At 36.8% G+C, this 21,953-nt stretch overlaps 1 protein-coding gene across 1 annotated transcript; it reads left to right on the top strand.

Moving 5' to 3' along the window:
• Positions 1 to 319: 319 nt before the first annotated feature.
• Positions 320 to 14,934, top strand: LOC135707750 (uncharacterized). Its single transcript, XM_065229631.1, has 2 exons — positions 320 to 1,400; positions 13,813 to 14,934. Exons 1-2 carry the CDS (start codon positions 429 to 431, stop codon positions 14,932 to 14,934), a joined length of 2,094 nt encoding a protein of 697 aa, XP_065085703.1. The 5' UTR covers positions 320 to 428.
• Positions 14,935 to 21,953: the final 7,019 nt, after the last annotated feature.

Below are 21,953 nucleotides of genomic sequence, written 5' to 3'. Positions count from 1 at the left end.
ACATATGGACAAGATTTCTGTCATATCTACTTGTACTGCATGTCAGTGTATGAAAATTGCATGGCATTCTAATTGTGCAGTATATCACACTTTATTTAGCAGGATACTAAACAAAATCCTATTTAAAATGTGGATGGAATGGTATGACTTTGTGAGTCAGCATTATTTATTATGTGATGATAGAATAAATGTGACGTAATTAAAAACTGCACATGTCAAGAGGGTTTTGACAGTCTACAATTTTTAATTATATCTTTTCCTTTATCACAACATTTCTAGGCAATCACTTTTAATTTTCTATAAAAGCAATTGTCCCCCACCGTCAACAGTAGTAGAAAAACTGGCGGTCAATTGAATAAGTGAGACCAAGAGCATACGATTGATAGAAACGCGAGATACAATCGGATAGATAGGAAGCGGAAGAAGACATGTTAATACATAAGGTGTGGGGTGCCATTGCCTTAACAATATGTTTGCAAAACTTGGTTAATGCTGCTGGAATTTGCGGAAATGCTACTATTCGAAAACATTGGTCCGACTGTCGGAAGTTTGTCGAATGTGGAGAATCTAATACAATAGTTTTCCAGTGTCCAGAACGAAGTTATTTCAATCCAGAAACACTGGTGTGCGATTTTTCAATGTACGCAGAATGCGTGGTAGATCATGAGGTCGACGAAAAATTCTTTGCAGAACAAAGAATGTTTGAGTCTGCACCAGGAACTCTTGTAACGATTGCAACTTGTAACGAGCATCCATTGGGAGCCAAGCTGTCGCATCCAGACTATTGTAACATGTTCTACCACTGTTCTCCTTCTGGTCCAATTCTGTTCGAGTGTCCAGCAAACTTACACTTCTGTCCGAAACGACTAGTATGCAATTGGCCGCAGTTCGTTGATTGTGTGGGGCAAGATACTCCAGGACCAATTATACCACCAGGGGATGGAAGCTGCCCAGCAAATTGTATTCCAGATAATCGCTGTCCTATTGATTGCTATCCAGACCTGCACTCAACTGTACTTCCACACCCTAGCAGATGTGATGCATTCCTTCGCTGCAGAGCGGGGTGCGCTTGCTTCGAATACTGCGCGCCTGGCTTATACTGGAGCACCTTCCTCGGGCGCTGTGTCGAACGATATCGATCTGAATGTGACGATGTCGTAATACCTGATTGTCCCGAGTACAACTGTGTACCCAGTGAACTCTGCCCACCGATTGACGATCCTGATAATCCTATTCGGTTCCCTCACCCCGAAAGATGTGATGCATATAAGAAATGTTTTAGTGGTCAAGCATGTACGATCGAATGTCCTGAAGGATTGGAATTTAATCCAGAAATAGGAGAGTGTGATATTTCATGGGGATGCGAAGTGACGCCGTCGACTCCAATACCAACAACACCAGTAAGTATTGAATATCCTTTTTCCGTAAGTATGTTACAAAGATTTATTCGGAATCCAAACCATTTAGTGAAAAGGATTGAAAATTTAAACCATGAATTTTAAGCGCCAATTTACTTCCTTGTTTTATATTAAATTGAAGTTCTGTCTTGCGGAACTATTATAACGAATAGCTTTTCTATATGCTTCTTGCTTTTGCATTACTATTTACTTTCCCAATTTTGTTTACATGTGTTTTTATCCATTACAGATAATGGGATATTTCCATACACAATTTCAAATCAATATCGAATGAATTAAATTATTTATTAAATTAGACTAAAAAGCTGATACCTTTGGGTATTATTTGATGAAATGCTGTGGAGTTTTTCTGTGTTATACAGAATTTTGCGATACATTCCCAATTTTTTTAGGGGAGTTTGCTATACGAATACACAAACCTCATTTTAGCAGGCATTAAAATTAATCTATCAACCACAATATAGTCGTATATGGATAGAGTTTTCTGTCCTAGAAAACAAAATTCCGGTTGGTCACACAGTATAATTGTGTAATTTAATATTCGTAAAACCTATACTTATCATAAGTGTTTCGAATATATCACGCATTAATTGATTTAAAATGCTATTGACACACATTCTGAAATAATAACGCTACATCTTTGATTTTTCAGTAAGAAGAACTCTCTCTTTTAGATGATTGATCATAATTACGATACCAGTTTTATAATTGATTTTATTGAGCAAGTCAACCAGAGAAGGAAAACCCCAAGTAACTGCCGCTAAACACCTTTTTTGCAATATTAGGTTAATATGGGCTTCTTAACATTATATTAGCCTGATGTACGACTTGTATTGCAAAAACGGCAATTAGCAGGCTTGTTGAAAACTTGACACATACACAATAGTTGCATATTTTACGCCATTATCTACATGGCCAATGACCAAAGACGATGAATACAAATGCGATCCAATTATTGAAAATATTTTTCTATAAATTTAACGTGCTTAATACATGTATTGCAACAGTAATACAAATTCCAGCATAGATTACCAATGGGAGTTAATCAACTTCGTAAAGATTACTAAATTTGATGAAATCTTTTGCTAATCATAGCATCTTTTAAACATGCCTTAGTGCCTATCGCTTCATGTCACATGCACGATGCACGATTCTAACGGTATTTTAATTAAACATAAGGAAAATATTTAACATCTAACAATACCAGCACAATCAGTTCTTGAAAACGTGCTGGAAAATTATGTGTTGAGCTTTCCAAGCAGAATCTTACGAACACTTAATTGGATTTTGAAAATTCTTACAGCAATGCATGTCAAATTTTTATACTAATTTATATTAATTAGTCTGTGAATAGTACGGGAACAAAAAAACACTGTTGGCCATATTACTCCGTGGCGCGTATTACCCCAGCTTAATCTACGATGGTTAAGAATGCAACAAACATTTACAAACGGTTTGTCGTTGGAAACATCTACCAAGCTGACACCATACTTTGTGCAACTCCTTGAGACACTAGTCTGACCCAGAAAAATAAAAGTTTATATTTTCTGTGGGCCAACTCCCAGACCTTAGTGCCTTTAGGTGAAAAATCCACTCTCTGAACTTTTCAGCTCATTTGGCTCCAACACAATTAGGCGCTTTTAATTTTAATATTACAGGGTTGGCCCAAATAAGCGATAAAATTAAAAAGGCAGAAATTTGAATCGGAAAAAGGTTTTAGATTGATACTTTTTGGTTTTTGTCACTAACATATTGTCACTACAGTTGAAAACTGGAATAACCCACTAGCGAAAATCGATTTTACTCTTATTCTATACGTTATACATAGTGTTGGAAGCAGGCATGGAAAATCATTTACATTCATTTCGTGCATTCATTTACATTCATTTGCTCCTAACTTTTTACATCAACAGAATTCCGCCAAATAATGTATAGAGCTTTTGTAGGTTTTGTTATTAGCTACAACTTTTGTGAAAATTCAAATCCGTATCTCTTAGGCATGATGAACCAGAGCAAACAGAAGCCACTACTGTTTTTCAGTGAATGTATTTTTTATTCATTGAAAAACAGTAACAAGTTTTGCCCACTATAGTTCGTGATGCATAAAAGATACAGATTTGAGTAAAAGGCAAAAGTTGTAGCTAATAACAAAACCTACAAAAGCTCTTTAAAACATTTTGCGGAATGCTGTTGATGAAAAAAGATAGAGGCAAATGAATGTAAATGAATGCATGAAATGAATGTAAATGATTTTCCATGCCCTGGTTGGAAGTAGTGCGCATTATTGCGCATCGTTGTGCGATTACAGCTAATCTTAAATATCTTTTCGATTCAAAGTTATGCCTTTTTATTTATGTTTCACTTAGGGAAGATGTATAAATGACGTAGCATTGTAGGGTGACCAGCTATGTAGAAAAATGCGCTGCAATGAATAGGAAGACCAAAGTTGATGCTTCATGAATCGTAAACAAACGTTGAAGGTTCATTTTTTAGTTTGCTGAAGCACCAACTTTGGACTCCTTCCTCCATGTAGTGTTTTTTTGCTGGTCACCATAAAATCCTACGTCATTTATGCATGTTCCTTTTTTTTAGTCCAACCCAGAAATATTCAAATTAAAAACGCCTAATTTTGTTACAACCAAATGAGCTGAAACTCAGAGAGTGGATTTTTCACCTCTTTCACCCACCTACACCCACTAATATGGGAGTTGGCCCACAAAAAATATAAACTTTATATGGGTCATTCCAGCTCAAGTGGGTCACCACCTGTGGTCGATGTCACCGATTTGAGCAAAACTTGGCCAAAACGCTTAGTTTGGCATTCTGAACAAACTCCTTTTTTTTTATTTTGCTTTGAAGTGCCTAGATCCTTCTCGGCTACAACCCTGGATTTTCAAGATTTTTTTTTTAAATTTCATCTTTCAATAGAGATTACTCCACAACCAAATAAACTATTCGTGATCTTAGAACGTCAATTTGAAGGTTTGTAATGTAGATTCTTATAGATGTACCCACATTTTGTTTTTGTCATAGAAACTACAGTAAACAGGCTGATTACCGGCAGATATACAAAATATCAAAAAATGGCCTATTTTCACCATGGGCGAGATATTTATTGCTTAACATTTTTGGCTAAAATTTTCACCACACTTTGGAAAACCCTTCTACTTGATGTGTTTCCAAGGGCAAACTATTTGAACAAATAGTTTTTGACATATGACCAGATGAGTGAGTGGTAGTTTTGAGCTTTTCTGGTGGAAAATCAATGCTATTTTTTTCTTGAATTCCTACACGCACAATAATATTTTTATGTTATTTTTCAAATGTTCTGGACAGGATTCTCATTATATGACATCATAACTAGCTCGTTTATTTACTTCTGTACATAATTTAATTATGGTGCTAGGAGTGAAAAATATGTTCCTCTGGGATACAGGCAATACGGTGTGCTTTAGAAGTACTATGAAATCAGATAGATTAGCAGGCATATAAAATTTCAGTTGTGGATGTTAGCTGCTACTTGAATAACACCCTTTAATTTATTTATTTTAGATACAATCTCACGAGCAAGAATGTTTTTTTTTTTTTTTATAATAGTTATAAAGAAAAATATACGTTGAACCTTTATTTTTCATTCTGAACGTGACACTCTTTTCATTCTTGAACGTAACTGTCATGTTCTTCTTCTACGCATTTGAAGCTACGCACAGGAAATGAGTAAAAATCTGCTTGAATATAAGAAAAATAGAATTAATTTCATCGGTCGTGCAGAACGATAATTGTTGATATTGCAGGTGTTTTCTGCATTGCAGATGTTTCGCCTTTCAATATGTAACAATGTGTATACACGAGCTATCGTAGCTTTCTTGACGTGTGCACTGAAAGCGAATTTAACTCAGAGAATGAGTCACTTTTACTTTCAAAAAGCTTAGGTTACACATGCGCTGCATAACGTATACACTTTTAAAAATTTCTCCAAACGGATGAGTAAAAGTGGCTCACAACTGAGTGAAAGTGACTCACTTTGTGAGCTAGTTTCGTTTTCAGTGTGATAAATCAACCACTTCATTCGAGCTGTTTCAAATTCCAGATAGGGAAAATTGCTAATTATTAGTTGTACTTCATTACATCCGTGGATCATGTTGATAATTATTTATCATTGTGTGTTACGGACACAGCAAAAAAGGACTTGAATATTAAATCGAAACAATTGTACATTGGTCATTCCATCGGTTGTGTAATATTGTACTTCACCCAAAATGCAACACGCCGAAAAACACCAAATATTGTAATCATTAGCATCGGATTTTAGCATCGCATAATTTCCTTGAATTATCTTGCGTTTTTTTCACAAGGTTTCAATCTTTTACGAAAAATGCAGAATAATCTTGAAAATATGCCATAGAATCTTGCAGTTTTATAGTATTACACAGAATATGCGAACAAATTTAAATACGTCCATGAAGGTAATACCAACAATCAATACGAAATTAACAATTTTAAATTGGCTCACTACTTGACTAGCCTATTGGTCCTAAGCAAACGGTTAACGTATCCCATTCTAGTCGAAATTCTAGTACTACGCAATGTTTGTTTTGATTCGCTATAAAAGTTTGACAGATAAAATGAGGGGTTATTGGTTTTTCCTATATTTCGAGGGGTGAATCGATTAGCTTGGGACCGAACAGAGTACCAGAGCTGAGCCAAAAAGTTGAGCACGTTATTTCGGGACCTTCTGGTCTTAGAGTTACCTCTATGGTAATACACAGCAAAAAATAATTATAATATCACATCAAAGTGGATGCACTTCAATCGTGTCGAAAATATGGTTTAATATTACTTTCCAAAAAGGACAAAATTATCTCTAATACAGTGCATGAAGTGACCTTACGCTGCTTTTACTACATTTGCTTATTTTTGTGGCCATACAAATTACATAAGATTTTCAACATGTTTGAAGTGCTTGGATATAATATTAAAATTTATTTTTTGCTGTGTAGCATAGAGGTAAATCTACGACCAGAAGGTCCTGAAGAAATGTGTTCAACTTTTTGACCCAGCTCTGGTACTATCTTCGGTCCCAAGCTAATCGATTAACCCCTCGAAACATAGGAAAATCCAATAACCCCTCATTTTATCTGTCAAACTTTCATAGATAATCAAAACAAAAATTGTATAGTACTAGAATTTTGACTAGAATGGGGTACGTTAATCGATTTGCTTGGGACCAATAGGCTAGTCAAGTGGAGAGCCAATTTAAAATCGTTAGTTTCGTATTGATTGTTGGTACAACTGTGTATGCCAAGCATGCTCTCTTCGATCCCAAGCTAATCGATGCACCCCTCGAAAAATAGGAAAATCCTCGAACCCCTCATTTCATCTGTCAAACTTTCATAACGAATCAAAACAAACATAGTGTAGTATAAGAATTTCGACTAGAATGGAGTTCGTTAATCGATGTACTTGGGATCAAATGGCTAGTCAAGCGTGAGCGAAATTAAAATCGTTAGTTTCCACTGGTTGGCAATACTGTATCTGATACATCAGCTTGAATTAAGTAGATCGATATTAATTATCTTTTTGATTTGGTATAAACAGCGATGCCAGTCCTATGGATGACATTGGAATGTTTTAGATACTTTGATGCTAGTGATTATTATGATAGTAATTCCATACGCGCATCGGAGAACGATAAACAATATTAACCGAAGGCTGCGCACGAAATATAACACTTAGTCAAGCTTAAGCAATTATTTTATAACATTATTGTCTCCTTCCATTCATATTTGCTAAAGAAATGTTTTATTAAACTATGGAATAATAAGATATTATAATGGCAAGACAAGATTATAAAGTTTGTGTTTGACACATAAAACCTGCAAATTTAGCTTCGACAGAGTTACAATGAGCGATTTTCTGATCGCCTCTTCGCGAAGAGCAAAGAGCGGATAAGATAAATGACAAAATCGCATATTGTGACTCTCATGTAGCAAAATTGGCAGGTATTATGCGCCAAACACAAACTTCACAATCTTTTCTTGTTGCTTACACAAACAAAATATTATCATAATATCTTATTATTCCATAATTTCATAAAACATTTTTTAGCCAAAATGAATGGAAGGCAGTGACAATTTGTCACTACGGTTGTTTGTAGCTACATCTATCAGAAATTATACAAAACTAACTCGATATTGAAGGTTCGAGTTCCAGATTTTGTTTTTTTGGAAAATTGTATCGAGAAAGTGGTCAAAATAAGCTAGATTGTCATCGAGTTAAAGAGAAATTCTAGTTAGGGAGAGTTGACTGTATCGTTTTGTCTTAAAGTACTTACTGTTGTAGATATTAACAAAGTGAATAAAATGAGAAATACGAAATTTACCCTGTTTTTAATAGAATGATTTATCCTGATTTTAAATAATTCAGCCATATAACGACATTTTTAGGATCCATTTGAAGACATTTCGTAAAACACCTGGTTTCTGATCGTAATCCTGAGTGATCCCATTTTTTTTTTAAATAAGTTTCCTGATATAAAAAGAAAATCCTGGCAACCCTGGTTATCGAGATTGGATAGAGTTAATCAGACTTGAATGGACAAATGGTAATTTCACCGCGACGATCTCAAAAGGTTAGCTCTCGAACAAATAGTCAAATCAGCGTAACTACTTATGTAAACAAAGGATTGAAACGTAAATTTATCATAACTGCTAAGTCACCCACGTTAACTAACATCACTGTGAAATTTTCCCCTACCTAATCGGGGTGATAGTTTGCGTGAGCGAGCCAACAGTTTCGATAAAATGACGCTTGAACAGTGCTGACACTATAAATTTAGAGCCGGCTACTCACTTATTTTTCATTTATTTATTTTCCGTCGTTCGATCAGTGCAAAAATCTTAAACTAGTCCTGATGAATATAACAAGCCCTGGATCGAAACGTTAACGATGATAAAACTGTAATCTACCAGACTTACAAGCCGAAACAACATGTAAAGTTTTTCAGCATTCCCCGCACATTTCTGAAGTTTTTGGTGATTACTTGAAGTAATTGGAACAGCTCAAGAGTTCCCGCAACTTGCCTGAAGTTTGCGATACTTCTGAAGCTCATGGAGCTTTCTTTAAAATCTCTAAACTTACCTGAAGTTCCTTAAATTTTCAATAAGTTCTCGGAACTTTTCTTACGTTCGAACAGTTTTCCTGATATTTATGGAACATTTCCAGAATTTTTTTAATCATTCCTGATATTCTTGGAACTTCTGGAAAGTTCCCGCAATTATCTAATGGATGCTCTGAAGATCTTTGATCTACCTCGAAATACTCGCAAATGATGTTTATGTTTATGAGCTGCGATTTTAGTTGTCGTTTAGTTTTTAATAGCATTTTATGATGGAACTCCATCGATTGCTTTGACGAGTTTGTCATAACAAAAATGTTGATGTCATTGCATACATTTTCATTTTATTTGGCTCACCTTTAATAGCATTCAATATCAGCGTTCAAACAAACGGTCATAGGGTTGCGCCGAGTCAATGAATATGAATTATTTTAAAAAAAATACGGTGACCTGTTTTCAATATTGAGAAAATAATGGTTTTCTAACTGTGTTTTAATCTATTGCCTACACAGCTAAAAAACAGTAGAGCGGTTCCATATCATTAAAGCAACGAGTAATTTTCATCTTTTTTGATTTGCATGAAACCTTGCATACAAGTTTTTGGGGAAGAAAAACGCCGTTTTGCATACTTGGTTCGCCATTTTGAATCTAGCCTTACTTATGAGAAGGGCCTATGAAAAATGCACATGATATCTTCAAAAAATTGTATCTCGGAAACGGTTTGTCCGATTGGTTTGGTGTCTTGGGCGAAGTTTTAGACAATTGTTGGTGTTATATGGAAAAAATATGCACGGTAAAAAAAAAGTTTGGTATTTGTGTTTTGAACTAAAATATAAATTTTCCCTTTAAAGTGACATGTCAATATTTTTTTTATTATCCTTATGTTATAGCTGACTGAAAATGCTATATAGTGCATAGTAGGTTGTTCTGGAGAAAAATAGGTTACTTTGAAAAAAATTGTTTTTTAAAAAAATGCAATTTTCAAAAAAGCTATTAAGAAAGGTCAAAAAAGTTTGTCACCCTAATTTTATGAAAGTACATCAAATTTGCAAACAAAAAGTACTTCGGTAACATTTTTCTAAGATGCACCGTAATATCTTCTTACTGATTTAATATTGTTATTTTTGATAACTTAATAAGTTTTGGCCCTTTTCGAATGTACTCCGTGTTTTTCCAGTTTCAAAAGTATTTTTTTCGGAAAGATTGGAAAATTTTGAGTTAAAATGAAACTGACAGCTTAAAGATTCGAGTGAAATTCTCTGCCTTAAAAGTATTTTGAAAAACAAGTTACAAAATCCCACTATCAGGAACAATGATTTCTTCAAGTGATTTTTAGTGCGTTGTGCTGAAAATGTGCATTCAACTCTTGCATATCGCCTAACAGTTTAATCCATTTAAACTGGATGTGTTTATACTGTGCATATTTTCTCTCTATTGCCGAACATCGCCACAGACATCAAACCGATGAGACAACTCGATTTCGAGATACACCTTTTTGAGAACTGCAAATGTAAGCTCCTCAATTAGCAAGATTCAAAAGAGCGAATTAAGCTTATTTTTCAGGGATGGTGATTGTGCGCAATAAAAAATAACATGATATGTTGGATATCATCAGTTTATTTTTATTCCTGTATTTATATAAAATTATTGTTTACACAACTTTTCCAGAGCTTGAACCTTGAGATGAATCAAATACATTATCTCTTTCCTTTCTTGCATCTGATGCCATATTTCTACTGGTTTTAAATTCGTCTACAATTTTTTGTACTGACCATGATTTTGGCAACAATGATAAAATTGATAGTTTTTCTTGCCTTGTGGCTGAATTTAAAAATTTAATTTTCATATTTTCTATGACTTCATCAAACTCGTTTGCTTTTTCTGTTTTAGCGTCTAATTTAAAAAGATTTCTTCGTACACCTTCGACGATTTCAGCGCACTTTTTTCAGGATAGTGAACATTTTTAACCTTACCTAAATCTATAGGCGAAACACGAATAGCTGCTATTCCTCGGTTGAATATTTCGACGTCTACAGGCATCGTGAAGTCTTCATTTGATTTAATTGTGCTTAGCGTTGACTCTGATGGTATCGTGACCAAACTTTCATAGCTTTGCGAATCAGGTACATCAGGTATGGTCTGAACAGTTGGCATCCTTGAGCCGCCGGCTACGCTTTGTTCCTCGTTTTGGGTGAGGTGAGCTCTTGAATCAAAATGTAGACGGCAAGACGAACAAACACGAAAATCCTTGGTGTTCAGTGTGGATACCTTGGAAAATCCAATTGATTTTAGTTTTTGGATGATACCATCCGTGAGATATCGCAGCTCTTTCGAACACTGAATGTCTTTGAATGGGCGAATACATCTTATTTTACTCATTTTGTAATCTGTAACATAGAAAATATTTTCCAATTGTTAGTTTTGTACGAAAATATCACAAAACATATAATTAAAATGTGTATTTAAAACTTACATTTGCACCAAAACGTGTTACACTTTCCTTTACAATTATTATGTTATCAAACAACACTGGATCTCGTTCAAAAACACAGGATTATGAGCTGAAATTACTATAATCACTATGCTACTAGCAACCTTTCTGCATTTACTGTTTGGTTTTCCCTAGTAGATAGTGGATGAATTCAGAACCGAGTCAGACATTATTATACAGCTCGTAGAAATCATAGAATGCTGGGTAAAGACTGTTGGAAGATAGGTAGAGTTGAACGCTCAGGTATCGTCGAACCTTCAGGTACGAAGTTTGGAGAGTTGGAGCGAGGTAGATTTGCTGGCGTAGGTATATTGTTATTGAAGAAGATTGTAAATTGTATATACCTGGAATGAATAAAGAGTGCGGCGGTTGTTGATTGAGGTATCAGTCGGCAGCCCTCTAGTTTGATGGAAGGTGACTACTGCGTTCTTTTTATTTATTATTAAGGAACGGTCAACGACGGAGCTAGCCTCGTTATGGCCAGCATGGCCATGGTGGACTAGTTCCAACAAAGACCATGTTTACAATCACCAACTGTACGTAGTACAGCTAACTGGTATCTGATTACCTGTATCTAATACTTGTTAGCACGTTTTCAGCACAACGCACCAAAAATCATTTGAAGAAATCATTGTTCCTGATAGTGGGATTTTGTAACTTGTTTTTCAAAATACTTTTAAGGCAGAAAATTTCACTCGAATCTTTAAGCTGTGAGTGTCATTTTAACTCAAAATTTTCTAATCTTTCCGAAAAAAATACTTTTGAAACTGGAAAAACACGGAGTACATCCGAAAAGGGCCAAAACTTATTAAGTTATCAAAAAAAAACAATATTAAATCAGTAATATCTTCTAAACGGTGCATCTTAGAAAAATGTTACCGAAGTACTTTTTGTTTGCAAATTTGATGTACTTTCATAAAATTAGGGTGACAAACTTTTTTGACTTTTTTTAATAGCTTTTTTGAAAATTGTATTTTTTAAAAAAACAATTTTTTTCATCGTAATCTATTTTTCTCCAGAACAACCTACTGTACACTAGATAGCATTTTCAGTCAGCTATAACATAAGGATAATAAAAAAATTATTGACATGTCACTTTAAAGGGAAAATTTATATTTTAGTTCAAAACACAAATACCAAACTTTTTTTTTACCGTGCATATTTTTTCCATATAACACCAACAATTGTCTAAAACTTCGCCCAAGACACCAAACCAATCGGACAAACCGTTTCCGAGATAAAATTTTTTGAAGATATCATGTGCATTTTTCATAGGCCCTTCTCATAAGTAAGGCTAGATTCAAAATGGCGAACCAAGTATGCAAAACGGCGTTTTTCTTCCCCATAAACTTGTATGCAAGGTTTCATGCAAATCAAAAAATACAAAAAATAAAAACTGGAAAAATTTCCCACTTGTTCGTGGAACCGCTCAGTAGTGTAAATTTCCGTTACTATGATGCATATAAATAGAGCGTCATAAATCATACAAATTTACATTATAAATCGTGTAAATTTATGAGACATGTCATGCAATATTCCATATATTGTATGCAACTTTCCACCTTTGTTTGCAACATTTCTTGCAAGCTGCTAGTTTACGTGAAAAGGAAGTTTACATGCATGAATGTTTGCATGCATGGATGTTTACATCACCAGTAAAATTCAGATTTTTTTAGTGTGTACATTTGGATGCAACTATGCAGAAATGGAATTTTCTGAAAGTAGATAAACACGCCACAAGGGGAGGTGGACCAAAGATGGTGCTTCATGAAAAGTAAACATACGTTAAACGTTTGTTTACGTTTGATGAAGCAGTAGCTTTGGACCGATTAATATTATTATAAGATAATTTGTAGTTTAAAATAGTACTTTTGAACTCCTCCCCCCTCCCCTACAAAACAATCTATTCTACCACTTTCAATGTACAATTTTGTGGAAGTGATGTGATATGCAACTTTTAACTGTTCCTAAATTTACTATCACAATCAGCATTTATTGTGGTGCTATGTTTGGTGATATAACTTATTTTACTTAATTTTATGTTATGTTTAAAACTTATATTATGTTCCTACATTTAAGCATATATTTACCTATTTTGCAAAAACGTATGCACAGCTTTTAATTAAGGGTTTACACTGGATTCATCGAATACAAGTCAGGTATAAATACTAACTTCTTTATATTTGCATTGCCTAAAAACCTGCATGACCAACTTTACCCCGAAATTGAAAATTTGACATTTTAATCAAATTTTAATTCAAAAAATTAAAACCAACCATGCAATTTATGTAAAACTTGATTCGTACATAAAAAACATTACTAAGTACTAGTACATGTTTGGGTGGTATTTAGTGTGTCAAACATATGGTTGGAAAATATTCAGGTTTATCAGCAAAAAGTGATCAATTCGCTCCCGTTTTACGGTACGTTATCGTCATTTCGTACACGAAATCTTTGTAGTTTCTAAGATTCCTGCTACAAAAATTCGAAGTGGCATGGTAAAATGGCCATAACCCAAGTAACAATTGTGGTTTTATGAGGGTTCTGTAGACCATGATTTAGACTTGTAGAATGCTATAAAACCGCGATAAAACCTGCAATTTTACTTGGGAATAACGGCTATTTGTGCATTCTATATACCTTGACCTAAAACTGACCCAGAAAATTGAAATGTCCACTGATCGATGAATTAAACTGGGTCTTATGTGCAAGTCCTAATATCACTGAGCTATTTTAATTTTATGTTGCAATACGTAACTTGGTTTCAATGTTTTATATAATTTCAGGATGCCACTGAACTACCTACTACGGAACCTCCTATCACTCAACCACCCACTACACAACCTCCTATCACACAACCACCCATCACTCAACCACCCACCACTCAACCACCCATCACTCAACCACCCACCACTCAACCACCTATCACTCAACCACCCACCACTCAACCACCCATCACTCAACCACCCACCACTCAACCACCCATCACTCAACCACCCACTACACAACCTCCCATCACTCAACCACCCACTACACAACCTCCTATCACTCAACCACCCACTACACAACCTCCTATCACTCAACCACCCACTACACAACCTCCTATCACTCAACCACCCACTACACAACCTCCTATCACTCAACCACCCACTACACAACCTCCTACCACCCAACCACCCGGTACTCCTCCTCCATGCCCAATATGTCCTCCAGGCATTTGCAAGCCTGATGACAGATGTCCGATCGACCCTTGCCTTGAATGTAATCCCGTTTTTCTACCACATCCTGATGATTGCGAAAAGTTCCTTAAATGTACCCACGGATATGCATGTGAAATGCAGTGTCCACCAGGGCTGCATTGGAGCAGTGCCATGAGTCGTTGTGAATGGCCAGCAAATGGTGATTGTGCTGGAGGTGGTATTCCTGATGAACCACCCGCGGACGTTGGGTGCCCGTTCGATGATAGGTGCATGCTGTTTGAGTTCTATAGAGATCCCATATTGTTACCATATCCGAATGATTGCACAAAATTCGTCAGTTGCATCAGTAGTCAGCATGGATGCGTAAAGGATTGTCCTGGTGGCCTCCACTGGAGCATTTCGCATAACCGATGCGAGTGGCCGAATCGTGCCGGATGTGATCCAACGATTCCTCCTGAAGATGATTGCCCTACTTGCCCCTGTATTCCGTGTCGGCAAAGACAAGACCTTCATCCTTGTGTAGAGAATAGCTACTGTTCACAGAATTTCAATACTACTCTTAGCCTCCCGTATCAGAAGCAGTGCGATCGGTTCTACAAGTGCTTGAATGGATTTGCCTGTCTACTTGATTGCCCAGATGGTACCCATTACAGTTCACAGAGTCAACACTGTGTAGATCCAAACATTGCTAAGTGCAACTTGAATTAATTTGGATATTTGAAAAAAAAATGCAATAAAGTCACATCCGAGGTTTAAAAAAATAGATTTACAATATTAGCCACTCCCTTGTCCATAAGCTTCAATCAATAAATAAAATCCAATGGAATTGAATCAATAGACCTATTTGTAATAAATGTGTTTTATTAATTTATGTTCAATACACAGTGAGCCAGGATTTAAATCTAGCAGGAATAAATTAATAACGCCCTGGTATTGTATCCAACCAAGTTGTGGTCTTCTTAAAAGATGTTTTGCGTTGCACAGTACTTTAAAAGTGCTAAAACATACGTTTTATTATTTACGCGAAAACGGATTATTTTAGACATACGTGTCTTCGAAGAGGTTTGTGTTAATGGTAAGCGCGTTCTTTTGACCATAACTTTTTATGATAAATCCACCTAGAAGTAAGATAGAAAATCATTTTTTTAAAGTCGAGATAGAAAAATGATGTCTGTGGAAAAGTTTTAGATAATATTTAAACAAGGAAACTACACTCATTTGAATGTATTTTTTCAGCCTAGTAATTACTTGGAAGTTTCGGGGGAAAGCATAACTGATGGGATTTTTGAGTGTGTCGTGTTGGCGAAAATAGAGCAGGGATAGAAAAAGTAGATGAGAATGGGGAATGGATGTGATGTGAAGGGTGTTAAAAAAATTTCAGAGGGATACGAGTCGAAGAGGATAGGTGTAAAAAGAAGATACAAATTTGCGTCCATAAATTACGTAACGCTTATAGGGGGAGAATTAGTGCATAGGGGAGAAGGAGTAAAGCTTCGATGTAAAGTTTGAAAATACAGGTAAAAAAAATTCATCACTAAATCTTGCTTGCAAAATGTGTATATTTTAATTTAATATCTTGAGATTTTTGCTATCCTTAAACTTTTGAAAAGCAGGTACGCTGATCTTTTGTTTTTTATTTTGAATATTAAGAATATAATTAATAATTACCTAGAAATAAAAAAGAAATAACGAAATCAAAAATTAATTGAATGAGTCGTGGGGTTGGCTTTTTTAGCGTCATTAAATAAATAGAGGGGGATCATTTTCAGTGTTACGTTTTATTCCAAGGGGGGGGGGGTCGAAAATAATTGATTCATTTAACTTTATTAGGGAGGCTTTCAGCCTGGGGCTGGTTCGCCTCCACTCGGGTCGAAAATATTTATTTTTAGCGTAACGTAATTAATGGACCCCGCCCAACAATATTAATCAAAGCCGAATAGGTTGAAACTGTAGGAGGAACGGGTGGTGGCGATGGATTACTAGGATCCGGTTAATATTCCCAGCTGTATTTGGACGGGAATTTGATTCGCAATATTCTCGAACAGAAACTCCATCTGCCGGCGAGTGTCTTTCTTCACCATTAGCTCTTTCTTCTCCGAACCCTTGACAAGCAGCAGCGACGAGTACAACTTGGGCCGAGTAGAAAAATTACCTGAATTCCTTTTCCACCTGCTTGTCGTAGGGGGTTTGATTGGTGATGCTTTTCCCGGGGCTAGAATCAGCAGTTCGAACGAAATCAATAGTTTTTTTTTCCTGTTCGGCAACATTCTTACAACAAAGGGACAACTGGGCTCTTATCCGTCAAATTCGATCGGTTTGAGTCCGGGAAATGGATGTGCGTTGCCATCTTTTCCGTGATGCACTTGATATTTTTGTCCCCGTGATCGATTATGGCCAGCTGACATACGTAGTGTTTGTTGTGTAGATTGTTGAAAACTGACAGTGAGTATGGCAGAGTGCTTTGCGGTCTACTTGAAAACTTCGGAAAACAGCACGGCTTGCTTGACAATTTGTGTGCATGCAGAAGGGATAAGTTGGGAATAGAAAGAATAGAACGACAGTGAGCATGCATAAGGGCCTATAAGGGTGAGCATGCATAAGGGCAATGATCGATTCTCTTCCTCCATTTTCTCTTTTGTTAATAACTCGCTAGATTTAACGTTTCTCGGTGCGTTTGCTGTTGCTTTCGATAGCCAATACAACCTGTTACTACTCTGCATTGAACAAATTCTAGAAAATTGTTTCGCTTAGCTGTAGAAATGCAAAGAGAAAATAGATGAAGAGAATCGATGAAGAGAATCGATGAAGAGAATCTATGAAGAGAATCGATGAAGAGAATCGATGAAGAGAATCGATGAAGAGAATCGATGAAGAGAATCGATGAAGAGAATTGATGAAAATAATCGATGGAGAGAATCGATGAAGAGAATCGATGAAGAGAATCGATAAAGAGAATCGATGAAGAAAATCGATGAAGAGAATCGATCATCGCGCATTCGCCCTCATGCATGCTCACTGTAGAGATATTGCTGATTGCATCTGAAACTGGACTGTCCCAAAAGTGGAAAAAGTGTGATAAAAGTGCACGTTTCCTTCAAATCGTTTTGATGTCTTCGGAGCACTTATTGCTTGCATCATAAGGAATAAGTGCACCGAAGACATCAAGACAATTAGACGTAAACTTACAGTTTTATCACACTTTTTAATAAGTGAAAACGCGCTTATTTTTCCAATTTGGTGTGAAACGCGCAATAGGATGGATTGCAATTTTGTGCACGTTGAAAATTTTATGAGAGATTTTGGTAAAAATGGGATAATCCTGAAGTGTCGTTCCTCCTGTTCAAGACTCTACACGGATAGAAATCTCTTTATACCTTTTAGCAAATTTCTATTACTGATTATTCATAAAATGTATAAGTCAACTAATAAGCAGACGCCTTGCAAAAAGTTAATGAAGATCATGTGACAAATGAAATGTATAAGCGGTCACACATACCTTTTATGCATTCTTATAGGACCTATGCGGTTCGTCTAATGGAATGTATAAGGAATGTATTTGGCAAAAATGTATAAGTTTTAAGAAATGAACTAGCCTATGGCTAAAAATCTCTCTAATAAAGAAAAAAAAATGTATAAGTGAAACACATGAATAAAATAATTGATTTTCGTTTCGTGTATTCTATCTTTTACAGTTTTAGAGATATGTAAGGTTTTTTTAATGGAGACTTCTAAAAATCAATGTTTTGTCAGTAACATATGTGGTAGCGATTTCATATCATTTACATGTTCTTGAAACTTTTTTGTATCATACAAATACGTCGTATTGTCGATCGAAGTAAAGGCCGGCGCACAATAGATACGTTTTCAGGTTTGGTTTTCATGGACAGTTAGCCCATGCATTATCTGTCAAAAAACCCGAAAACGTATCTATTGTGCGCCGGCCTTAAGCGGTGCGCGTTAACGAACGTGGCGTTTGTTTTCTCCGTCGAAAGTATTAAAAATGTGTTCGTCACGGGTGGTAGTGGCACGGGCACCATAAATTTTTAATTTATAAAAATGCTTGACCAGGTTGACCGTTGTTTTCTGAGTGGAATAAATGTCGCGAAAGTGTGTGCGCAAAGTGAACTGCAACCGTTTTTCTTCCTTGATTTGTTTTCGTCGATTCTATTTTCCGTGCTGAGCATCAATGCTACCGACACCAGGGAGGCATCTCCCACACCAGGACCCTACCTATCGACCCATCAACTCATGAACCGGGGACCAACGGCATTACTTCCCTTCCGAAGGATGGCGCGATCAGGGATTTCATGCCTCAGAACATACCGGCGACGCCGACTGGGATTGAATCCAGGCCTGCTGGGGTGAGAGGTAATCAAGAAGAGGTGCCGCTAGAACCATTACTTGACCTTACTTTTAATGGTTAAAAATTGTTTATAATACCTGCTAAACATTAATTGAAATGGGTTTGAAACTTTACATGAACGTTTGTGTGAAAAAGTTTTAACCTTTTGTTTTATGTTTTTTAGGAAGTGGTCCTTAAATATAATGGGTTGTTAAGAACAATTATCATTCCACATTCTTGTTTTCTCCATACATTTTCGAAAAGGAATTATATCGGAACCATTTTATTTTTTAGATTGTATAACATTGATGGTAATGGTAATGGAAGTCTCTAAGGTCCATGAATTGTGTTGGTAACATCGATAAACTTTATGTGGAATATATTGCGAATTGATTGCCTGTAAATTAATGATTACCAATTTGCGATAAATTCTACGTTAAGTTGACCGATAATACAAAAACATCCATAGACCTCACTGACTACCATAACCATTACCATTAAAGTTCATAAAACATAAACCATAAAGTATCTCTTTATCTAACAAACGTTCATGTAAAGTTAAATAACCATTTCAATTAAAGTTTAGCAGAGATTATAAACAATTTTTAACCATTTTCGGTAAGATCAAATTATGATTCGCGTTTATGCGGGTGTGCTCATGCACTTCTCATACTTTCAGCAATAGCTGACGTTGCTAAATCGCTGCTCCTTTCCGCATTTTCGCTGCAGCTACGACAGTTTTTGAGCGACTGCCCTGCTGACGGCATTTCAAGTGCTCTCCTCTCGACACATTTCATCGACGACATTCTTCACGTTAAGGGCGGACATCTCCCTTGCACTGCCTCGAACCTTGGACAGTCGAAGATCACATGTAGTCCTCCAGCCAAGGTGAAACCGATTGGGATCATACCAGCGATAACGCATACTGCCTCCGTCGAAATGGTTCTGTACGCACTCACGACTCGCATGGCCATAAGCCGGAATTGAGATTTAGATGTGTCGCCCCCCTCGGTCCCAAACACCATCTGCATGTTCTCTGTGAAATTTCAGCAACCGTGAACGGTCAATCATGCTCATGCTCATACCCATACAAATACGTCGTATTGTCTTCGGAAGTATGTTTCTCTTCTTTATATTTTATGAGTTATTCATAGTTTTGAAACAAATTTAACTCTTTTTCTAAGTGAATGGTCTGGAAACCCTGCCAAGCAGAAGACAGAAGGAAAGTTGCTCTGTATATATTAGTTTTTTTTTTTGCGTATTCGCTATTAGAATTTATAAAATTTTGGTTTAAGGTTGAACACGGAAAAATCCGGACACGAATATCTTTTTGGGGTTTAAAAATTCGTTTTATTTTTTTATAGTTTAACATTAGTAGGTGTTTCAATATAATGAAAAGTCCAAGTGTTAGCTATTTATATAAACTTTATTGAAGCGAACGATCTTAACACGGCGAGGACTATAACGATAATGATCGCTGACTGTGCTGCGTATTTTATACTACCAGCATGTTGTACTGATGAAAAGATCAGTGGTGCCAGAGACGAACCAGCCCAAGGCTGAAAGTCTCTTTAATAAAGAAAAAAAAAAAAAAAAATCAGTGGTTCCATCAATACTGCAACATCTTCCCTTTTCTTCAAAAGTATTCAGAACTGTAGATGAAAATCCTTCCACTTTTCCGGTACACGAGTAGCTCTCCTAGGACGGTCAATCTTCGACGGTGTAATGGGACGAATCCTTTTTGATTTGGCACCCGCTGACATTTCATTTACCGGCGGGGATATCGGTGGCGTCATAGTCAAGGGGGGGAGGTGGCTGTCAAATACGAACAATCGTCGCCTACCTCGCATAACTGGTTCCAAACGTAAACAAGCCATAAGAAATCTACAGCGTTTGTTTACGTTTGGAACCAGTTTCATACAAGATGATCAGTAGGCTGATTTGACAGCACGTCCCCCCCCCCAGGTCATAGTAGGCAATGATTGGGCTATCGCCTCAGTCTCCGTTTGACAAGAAGGAAAAACCGAGGAAGTTTCGTTTAAGCAGATTTCAGGATGACAAATTGGATAGAAAGACATTCTGCGGCTCGGCAGCGTATCGGGTTCCTTACGCGGCTTCAGGTGAACCAAGGAACGATGGTTCACCAAGTAAGATCTGTCGTTGTATCGATGGGCTATCATTCCTGGCGTCCACAGTTTCGAAGATTCAGGATGCGCTCGAACGTACACCGGAGAACCAACTTCTAGCTCCGGTAATTTTCGTGTCTTTCGATCATAATACAATTTTGATTGTTTACGGGTCTTTTCTATTCTAGCGGAAACAGCCCCCACCACCCTCGGAAGTAGATTAGTTGCAGCTGTAGGGACACCACAGCGAGTTGAGCGTGAAAGCAGACGTGCTGCCGGACTAGAACCAATTTTGTTTGGAATATTCCGCCAGTGAAGCAATGCATACCAGAGTCCAGAAGTCGGATCCACTTTCTTTTGCCTTCTTCATCACGTGTTTGGCGATGTTGACTGCAGCCTCTGCCTTTCCATTGGCTTGTTGGTGATGAGGAGCAGATGAAGCCAATTCGAAGTCCCAATCTATTGCAAACTTGATCATCTTTAGACTAAATTTTGCGTACACGCTGCGATTACAGATTCGGGAGTCAAATCCTTCAAAAGGTTAACCTCGAAGAAATCCGAAAAATGATCAACCGTGATCAGGAACTTGCATTTAGCACCATTTATTTCGGCAAAGAAAACGTCCATGGAAACAAGCTGGAACGGATATACAGGGATTTCGTGACTTTTCATCGGCGGATTCTGTTGCGACGCTCCAAACTTAGCACATAGTGCACATCGTTTCACCACATCCTTGATTTGGGACGTCATCCCCGGCCAGAACAGATTAGCACAAGCCAACCGCAACGTAGCTTCAATTCCATTGTGGCTTGCGTGGCAGCTCTCAATCTCTCAATTCTACGAAGAACATGTGGAATCAGGATGCGATCCTCACGGAATACCAATCCATCTTGTGTCGAAAGCTCATTACGATAACCAAAATACATCTTAATGCTATCAGGAACACTGTCAGCGTATTTGGGCCACCCGTTACGGATGCAATCAATGATCAACTGCATCGCTTGGTCCTTGTCCGTCTCCAGCATAATTTCATCCAATCTGGCACTTGACAGGCAAAGAAAGTTGCTCAGCTTCACCTTTTGAATTGCTTCGAAAACCTTGAAAATATTCTCTTTCCTGTACTCGTCTTGAGGTACGATGTTCGACAACGGTGTCCGAGACAGTGCATCAGCCATAACGTTATCTTTTCCGGCGACGAATTCGATTTACATCATAGTATCTTAACGTTTTTATATCCGATACCAGTGATTTTACCTGAC

This window comes from Ochlerotatus camptorhynchus, unplaced genomic scaffold (assembly GCF_037179485.1).
Source record: "Ochlerotatus camptorhynchus isolate MF236.1 unplaced genomic scaffold, CSIRO-AGI_Acam_v1.1 ptg000317l, whole genome shotgun sequence".
Classification (NCBI taxonomy): domain Eukaryota; kingdom Metazoa; phylum Arthropoda; class Insecta; order Diptera; family Culicidae; genus Ochlerotatus; species Ochlerotatus camptorhynchus.
Note: the sequence above shows the minus strand (reverse complement) of the source record. Positions and strands in the feature narration are given on the sequence as shown.